Here is a 9,168-nt window from a genome sequence, read left to right as displayed (position 1 = left end):
CTGTGGTCCATTGTCTGATCTGATTTTAAGAGGTATGCCATGACAACTAAACACATATTTCATAGCATTGATTGTAGCAGTTGTAGTTGCGGCATTCAGTTCTACAACATCAATGTACTTTGAATAGTAATCAATGAGAAGTAGGTACCCAAAGGGTAACACTTTCCAATAATATTATTGGTTATGTCTGTGTGGTGTCTGAATAACAGCGCAAATAATTTTTTTTCGTAAAAAAATTCATTTTTTAAAAAATTTTGGCCCGTTTGACCTTGAAATAAAGGTCAAAGGTCAAATCCAAGGGCATATTTGAAATCTACACATATGACTTTTGGAAAGCCGTCTGTAGAAATTTTTCCCATAATTCCTTCCGTAGGGTAGATAATTAGCATTTAATTTTGCCATTTTTGGACAAGGGTGCATTGCAATGAGTGCCACACCTAGACCCCAATACCGACAAAGCCCAAATTTTACGTGGCCCTTACCGTCTAGGAGGAGAAGCAGTAACGGTAACATGGCGGCGGAGCCGGCAGAACGGACCGGACGGGACTAAAACCATGTGTACCGCCAGCGCCAACGTTGGTGGTACAATAAACACATACAGTGACAATAAAGACATAGACAGTGATCAGAATACATATAGACACATTCAATGTCTCAACAGACAATGCAAAGGTATGGAACGCCATTCACGCAAAAAATACACCACGCAATTTAAGAGTGTATTTTTTTTTCAAAAGTGTATTTTTTTCTAACAATGTAGTCGGATCATTTAATAATGTAGTCCCGTAATCTTATAAAATACACCACGCAATTTAAGAGTGTATTTTTTTTCAAAAGTGTATTTTTTTCTAACAATGTAGTTGGATCATTTAATAATGTAGTCCCGTAATCTTATAATGTAGTACCACTCGTCAAAAGTGTAACGTCGCGCCAAAAGTTTAATCCCGCAAGAATAGTAATGACATCATTAGACACCAGATGGCGCAGCGATCTGTTGTTGTATTATCTGTTGGCTATCTTGGAAAAGCGCCACCTATCGTGAGGTCCGCAACTCAATGCGGAGAATTCAGTATCCATGATCAGCAAATCTGAGAGCCACGTGCGGTTTGAGACAGACCTGGGCGGACAATTTACGGTTTTACCTGCCACTATTTCCTTAGGACTCAATATACTCAACCTTTGTAGCTGGTATCCAGCAGCTGAGAGTAAGAATTGGGGGATGCTGAAGTAGTGGTTATTGCTCGTACAGGAAAAAACCCAGTCCAGAGTAAGGTAAGCTGCTTTCACCTACGGCGCCTTGGACTTTGGTGTTACGGCCGCCTAAGTGTTTTACTCTTCATTAGACTCGGGGAACCAGTCCATGTCATTCAAACCACTTTACAATAGTGACATACGGCTTCCGCCTGACAAATTTGTCTCATTATATAGTATACAACATGATATATGGAAACTTATATGTTTCAGGGTAAAAAAGCATTTAGCTGTGTGTGGAGTCTGTCTAGCCAGTAAACTGTGACAACAGAAGCTACAGGACTTATTGTTGTTGTAGGGCAGGCCTGAAAAAAATTATAAAAATCAAATTTCTTAATCTTATTTATAAAAAAAATAAATGGCCTTTTCGCTTGCCTTCCATTTACATGATTTGGCCATACTGATAGCTGGCTACCTGTGGTAACTGGCATATAATTAGACTAATATTGAGCTGGGGGCCTAATAAATAAATTAGGCTTATCTGGAGCCGGCAAGTAGAGGCCTACACTTCACTACATTATTAACAAGAAAATAATAAACTCACCTTTTCTTAGTTTATGTAGGGAGCACAGACGTCCCTAGGTGGCGCTAATTGTTCGATTACGCGAACCACCATAAAAGCTGTCCCTAGAGTGTCAGATTTCAACCCCTTCTTACAATGCACGGCGTGTCTCAACTACTGCATCGGGAACAGCCTAACTTTGACACGTGATAGAGAACAGCTGTTTCTTCCTATTTTACTTTGTTTACGTGATCTACAAGAGGTCAGAAGTGAAAATTTTAAGGGCAAACTTTTGAACTGAATATTTTTTAAAAGGCGGCAAAGGGCATCAAGAAGAACAAAGACTAAGGTTTTTTTACCAGGGGAAATTGGGGCAAATATTTTTTTGGTAATTTTTTTTCCATGCACCCCCCCCCCCCCCCTCTTAGACACACACTTTCACGCCTGTTGTACCTAGTCTGCGAGGTCAAGTTTTACTGCGTACGCTTTACTCAAGTTAGTAGAGAGCGTGTGCATATATCAGTTAGAAGTGATAATAACTCTGCTTAGGAAAATGCTATGTGTTAAAACTATGTGTTAATGCCCAACTCCTATACTTATTTTGTGCCAAATTTCAAAAGTCTGTGACAATATTAAGGAGATAAAAAACGTTAGTCTTGTTTATGAATACACAGATTTTCTAGCTTTTGCCCACCAAAAATCGTTCATTTTGCCTAGTTCACATGCACATAACTCTGCTTTGGAAAATGTTTGTGATAAATATTAAGGGGATGAAAAATGATGGGGGCAACTTTTGACTCATTTTCGAAAATGGCGCAGAAAAAAAAAAGGATAAACATAGTGTCACTAAAACAAACTTATGATCTAAATAAAATAGATAAAAAATGTAAACGTTTTTTTCATACTAAAATATGTCGCACCAAATTTCAAGTCTGTAGCTCAATTAGAAAAAATCATGTGTGCTCCCTAGTATATACCCATGTACACATATCTTATTTCATGTCTTTGACTTTTATTTTTAGGCCTAGCCAGGACCTAGTCCTAGCTTTATAAACCAGTCATACTCATAGGCCATATTAAGTAGTAGGCCATAGGCCTAGGTAGTAGGGGGAAGGGCATTATGCCTGTAGTCTGTATTGCTGGTCAACTTTGTCCAATAAAGTAGATTAGAACATCTTTCTTTGACTAGCTGAAAGAATTGAGACAAAAAACGAAGATAGCTTTATGTGAGATTCATATAACATATCTGACAGGGATTGACCAGTAACTGTGAAAATTCAGTAATCTAATTCATGTAGGCCTAAATCACACTGAAATCCTGAAAGTGTGGTGCATATCTCTCCAAGCCTCGATGTTCTTTTTAATTCCAATTTTTCTTACTCTTCATTCTTTTTTAGGACTGATGCAACACCATGGAATCAAGAGAAATCCATACTGAAGTAACTCGACGATTTGAAAATTTGCTGCAGCAGGTTACTTCTGGAACAGATATTGTAGCTATTGACAGGCAGTTGGAGTGTTTATGTAGGGACCTTATATATGAGTACAGGAGGCACATAATTGTCTCGGAGGATATCATCGAGATATGCCTCAAGGCATATTCTTTAGCTCGACAACAAATTTCAACAGGATCTGATGAAAACATCCAGAGTTTTCAGGCTGTCGAAGAGCAAAATACTGGAATGAGGGGTCGTCCTAGATTCATAATAGGAAAGGAGCAACTGGAATCTTTATTAGGTGAGGCTTGCTAATGTCCTTGATTCAATTTTGTCTGAAAATCAATAAGAAATGCACCAGTCAGAATTTGAGCAATGCCAGTATAAGTATATTTTTCCTTTTTATTTTTTCTTTCAGGAAATAGATTTACAGTTCCAGATATTGCAAAACTGTATCAGGTATCACCTCGCACAATATCATATCGTATGAATCAATTCAACTTGTCAGTCCGAAACCAGTACACAGACATTCAAGATGACCTGCTTCAATCAGAAATATCACGGATCATTTCGCTTTTTCCAAATGCAGGTGAGGATCTAAAATAAGTCAAGAAGGTGAATTTCTTGGTAGAGAATAGAGCATTAAAAACTTTGTTAATGTGCTGCTATACACGTAAATCTGTCCTGATGTTTGAGCTTTTTCTATTTTAGGTGAGAGAACAATTGAAGGTCATCTTAACTCTCAAAATATATTTGTCCAAAGGAGACGTGTTCGTATAATCATACAGCAGCTAGATCCAAACAGATGTCAGTTACGTAGGTTATCTTCAATTCGACGACGTCAGTACTCGGTTCCATCGCCCCTGGCCCTCTGGCATATAGATGGTAATCATAAGTTAATAAGGTGAGATTATTTGTTAATTCACAAGATAGAATTCAGTTTAAAATGAGGATCATTTAAAAAAATCATGATGTCATATTTTTAAGGGAAATTTATTCCAGACAGGGTGTCACTGCCTGGAAGGATTGTTACTGGGTGATGGTTTTCCCCCCTAAGCGACATACACATTCTGGGAAACATTCCTTCCGATGGCGTTTTTACTGTATTTTAATTGGCCAATATTTATCTTTTACAGATGGTGCTTTGTAGTGCACGCAGGAATTGATGGATATAGTCGGTTAATAGTCTACCTTAAAGCAAGTCCCAATAACCGTTCATCAACAGTCCTTAAAGCCTTTGAAGAAGCTGTTGGTAAATGGGGTCTGCTGTCTCGGGTCAGGGCCGACCTTGGAGTTGAGAATCGGGATGTGGCCTCCTACATGTTAATACACAGAGGCACTGGATGGAGGAGTTTTATCACCAGCAAAAGCGTACACAACTCAAGGATCGAGCGGTTATGGCGAGATGTCTTCGAAGGTGTGCTTAATTCTTTCTATCAACTATTCCATCATCTTGAGGATATAAATGTTCTAGATCCTTCCAGTGATGCAGATATATATGTCCTGCATATTGTCTACCTTGGAAAACTGAACAGCATGCTCACAGAGTTTAGTGAAATGTGGAACCGGCACAAGATAAGAACTGCACAAAATAAGAGTCCACTGCAACTGTTCATAATGGGTATGCACAGGGTTGCACAGGCCGACAATATGGTGGCTTCAGAATATTTCCAACAGGTAACTGTAATTCTTAGCACCCGTATTTCAAGATATTAGTAAGCCATTTTGTAATCAAATCTAACACTGACATTTTGTCATTTATATTACAGTCAGTCCCTCAAGAGTTTGGTGAGGACCCCAACAGTCCACTGGATCCCGAAATAGATGAAGCGGTGGTTATCCCTAACATAACCCCACCATTTGAAAATGAGGAACAAGAAAGACTCTTTGAAGCAAAAAGAGAGGAAGTTTATGAACAATGTCACACAGATAATATGTGGAATCCAAATTACTATATTTTACTAAGAGAAGAACTACATAAAATACTTTCTACTGAGTGATTTTCAGACAAGATTGAATAAACATGTTAAAATCAGAATTCAGAATTTCCAATAAAAATTGGTATTTAAGAAAAGCAGAAAATAATGCACAAAATAGGCTGTCAATTCTGATGCAAAAGGACATTATGCTTAACTGCAAATTTAACATCAAATTATGCTCAAGAGGTAATTCCGATGGAAGTAAAATGTGTAACAAGCGTAAGGCTTCGGGGCCAATGAGAGTTCACACTTTGAAAATGTCAGAATGAGAAAAATGAATTTCACACAAAGTTGCATAAATGCAATAATAAACAATAACCCAATTAAGCTGCCTTTCCAATTTGAGCTGCATGCAAATTATAAAAATCATTCTTGTAAGTTAAAAATAATAACATTTTTCTTTAAATAATGTTTGTAGTAGCAGTGAAAAAAGATTTCCGTCAATTTTAATGTAACATTAAATAATAAATAACAATGATTGTCACTAATTTTTTATTATTGACTGTAAATAGCATGTACAAAATTTGATTACCACTCTGCTTCATGCCCATGTTAAATCCGAGTCCCACAAAGAATATGCCAAAACAATAAAAATAAATTTTTCACTAAAATGTTTAACTTCCAGAAAAAGAAGCCAATTAGACTGCTTTACCAACTCGTGCTGCATTCAAGTCCTAGCTGGGTTTCTTTTTTGTATGTTTGACAATCATAAGTAACATGGATTTCCCATAATGGTCATCATGGCAGCAACACCCAAAATTGTGTTTTCTTCTATTTTGATGCAATATTATATAATGCTTAACAGTATGACCATCAACTTTTAATAATAAAATATTAGTAGCATGGATATTCAGAAAATGTGACTTGCAAAGGTCTTTAGCCTATGGAGGTTCAAAGTTGCACCTTGAAAATGCCAAAATGTAAATTAAATAGGAGAGAACTGTATTCAAATGGGTTTTCTTCCATTTTTAACACTTTTTACACAGAAAAAAACAAATTTACTATACTTTTTAAATGAACAACTAAGAAAATTGTTGAGATGGAGAAAATATCAATAGAACAATGTTAAATGTTATATTTGCTCCATTCTGAAACTCTAAACATAGTGATCGATTGAATCTGACAGACTGCAATGACACTTATTTATACAATAGATCACAACAGGTTTTACACCATTTTTATATAATCAACTAACAATATTGTAAAGATGCCAAAAATGTCAAACAAAGGGTTTTACGTATCTTATTCTTTAACTAATGACACTGTAAACATGCCTATGAAATGAATCTGAGGAAAAAGCACTTACATTCAAAACAAGGCATAACTTCATCAAAACTGAACCGATCAAGTTGATTTTTGAATTTGATCTGTATATTAGTAAGATTGATCACTCCTGTGAGTTTCATGACCATACGCCATTCGGTTTTCCATGAATTGTGTTTACATTGTTGCATATCTGCTTAGAAGTGATCCACCTGAAGGTACAGCAACTTTTACTTTCCATAAGCCCTGGTTGATGAGCTGCGCTCGCTGAGCTCCTGTCGGTACAGTGTTAACATTTCTCTCGGGGATCACAACGATAGTTTTAGCAAAAGTTTTTTCTGCAAGCAGAATAAAATGACAAATTATTATATTACCAAACCAGCTAACACCTTTACATTTCAAACATTTATATCATCAATATCACTTTTAACATGGATTTGCTAGTGAATGTCAGGTGAAATTGTTACTTGGGCCACACTAAAAAAATGTTTGTTTACACTAACCCGACTTGTCAATTTGAGTTAGGGTAGGTAAGGAAGTTAGGTAGGGAAAAAAGTTTTACATTTTATGGAGGAACCCCATATGAATCCCAGATTCAATGAAATTGCAGGATTTCAGCAAAGTGTTTAATTTTCCAATCCTCCAAAATGGCTAGAAAATGATTCCAGTAGACATTTTTGGGTAACAGCAAACCAACTTTTCATAAGTTTATACCCACGTGTTTCAGTGCGATCAAATGTGTATGGACTGAAACGGCGCCTTCTATTCCTATTCCGTGGTCTAAGTGAGGGGTTAAATGGCAAGGGGTTAAATGCTTCGCCCTGTAAAGATATAGAAATGATTACAAGTAAGCCCAAGTTCTTGGTGCCTGTATACACAATAAAATCCTATTTCTTTATTTCTGGAATTCTGCATCAATTTTCAAAACAATGAGTTCTAACCTACGGAACATAGCATGCTGTGCTTGTAGATGGAAACATATGGTGTTTGCTCAACAAGTAAGTGCAGGCCTTCACTGGCTTTTTCAGGCTTCATTTCTAGCTAGGCCTGCTACTAAACAATGCTAAACTCACACTAAAGATAGGCAAAAATCCCAGAGAATGAGAGATGGACAGATTCACTTCTTCATAATAATGCTTACTTGGCCTACTGTTGTTACTGAACGTGGTGGTGATGATGTTCTTGATGCTGTGGCTGTGCCTGCTGTGATGGCTGTTGTTGTGTTGGGTCCGATTCTGTTGTTGCTGGAGCTCCTTGTCCTCGATCTTGAAAATAACTGCCTGTGTTCTGCAATCCGTTCATTACTAATTGTTCTTGCTATGGTTGTCACTACTGATGATGTTTCAGTCTCTTCGTCATGTTCCTGGCGCTGCTGCTGCCATAATTCATTTGCCCTTTCCAGAAGCCTACCAATTTCTTCATAGGTTTCTTTTCTACCAGTAGACATGATGACACGTGGTTCCCCGAGACAACCAAAACCACTGCGATATAACCACAACTTCAGCGTAAAACCGTAAATTGTCCGCCCAGGTCTGTCTCAAACCGCACGTGGCTCTCAGATTTGCTGATCATGGATACTGAATTCTCCGCAATGAGTTGCGGACCTCACGATAGGTGGCGCTTTTCCAAGATAGCCAACAGATAATACAACAACAGATCGCTGCGCCATCTGGTGTCTAATGATGTCATTACTATTCTTGCGGGATTAAACTTTTGGCGCGACGTTACACTTTTGACGAGTGGTACTACATTATAAGATTACGGGACTACATTATTAAATGATCCGACTACATTGTTAGAAAAAAATACACTTTTGAAAAAAAATACACTCTTAAATTGCGTGGTGTATTTTATAAGATTACGGGACTACATTATTAAATGATTCGACTACATTGTTAGAAAAAAATACACTTTTGAAAAAAAATACACTCTTAAATTGCGTGGTGTATTTTTTGCGTGAATGGCGTTCCATACAAAGGCATCAAGATTTATACATGAAATTTTGTTTATATCAATATTTTTGCTAAGCAAACCCTCGCCCCCCAACTCCAAACAGTTAACATTAACCCTTGTCACCTTGAACATATCAAAATCTGATTTGGATCTCAATGACCCATTTACAATTGATTATTTCTCAGTTACAACATATAGTGGCGATCGTCAGAAAGGGATTGAATAGAATCAGCAGTAGGGCAATATTGTTGTTGCACTGACCTTTGCTGACACTGTGTGGTTGAAGAACGCTATGGTGAAGAGATGAATTCAACTGTCTTCAGTGTGATGATAATCCAGGAAACACACATTCATTTCTACTGAAAATAGATAATAAATCATCAATAGAATATATATCAGTCATTCTTTGCTAGTGGTGCACTGCGGGGGGACCATAACAAGAATGTTATTTAAATTTAGATAGCCGACCAAATTCTCATGACATCGTTGTGTATGTTTCAATAACAAATCAAAGAAGCTGCATGAGCAAGGAGGATATTGTTATAAAAGCAAAAGAAGAGAAAAAGCAGAAAATATATATCGAAATTACCCTCAAAATGGCGTCTTTTTTTGTGGTATTTCGACCCTACCTCTATTTAGGAACAGTTTGTTTAGGGTTTGAATGAATTATTGAAGCAGGGAATACACTTACTGCAAGAAGATATAATAAACAGAATGTGCAAATGGTTATTTAAATAAAAATTTATTTGAAGTCACTGAAAAATGATCACAAAATTAGCTTAAC

At 37.0% G+C, this 9,168-nt stretch overlaps 2 protein-coding genes across 4 annotated transcripts; one reads left to right on the top strand and one right to left on the bottom strand.

Annotated features, from left to right (window-relative positions):
• Nucleotides 1-809: 809 nt before the first annotated feature.
• Nucleotides 810-5,227, top strand: LOC106156844 (uncharacterized). Of its 3 annotated transcripts, none has more exons than XM_086997601.1 (6): nt 810-1,272; nt 3,151-3,490; nt 3,608-3,778; nt 3,901-4,093; nt 4,326-4,866; nt 4,959-5,227. In XM_086997601.1, exons 2-6 carry the CDS (start codon nt 3,166-3,168, stop codon nt 5,187-5,189), a joined length of 1,461 nt encoding a protein of 486 aa, XP_086853727.1. In that variant the 5' UTR covers nt 810-1,272; nt 3,151-3,165; the 3' UTR covers nt 5,190-5,227. The 3 variants fall into 3 exon arrangements, with proteins under 3 accessions (XP_086853727.1, XP_086853729.1, XP_086853728.1); XM_086997603.1 differs by having other exon boundaries at nt 841-1,272; nt 4,326-4,606; XM_086997602.1 differs by lacking the exon at nt 810-1,272 and adding an exon at nt 1,281-1,545.
• LOC106156876 (uncharacterized) lies at nt 3,606-8,321 on the bottom strand. The gene is made up of 3 exons (XM_086997604.1): nt 7,573-8,321; nt 7,150-7,252; nt 3,606-6,769 (listed from the first exon to the last, which is right to left on the bottom strand). The coding sequence occupies exons 1-3, from the start codon at nt 7,876-7,878 to the stop codon at nt 6,609-6,611; spliced, it is 570 nt and encodes a 189-aa protein (XP_086853730.1). The 5' UTR covers nt 7,879-8,321; the 3' UTR covers nt 3,606-6,608.
• Between the last annotated feature and the right edge of the window lie 847 nt (nt 8,322-9,168).

The sequence above is a fragment of the Lingula anatina genome, chromosome 10 (assembly GCF_051362555.1).
Source record: "Lingula anatina isolate TDL-2025a chromosome 10, LinAna3.0, whole genome shotgun sequence".
NCBI lineage: Eukaryota > Metazoa > Brachiopoda > Lingulata > Lingulida > Lingulidae > Lingula > Lingula anatina.
This window is presented reverse-complemented; position numbering and strand designations above follow the sequence as displayed.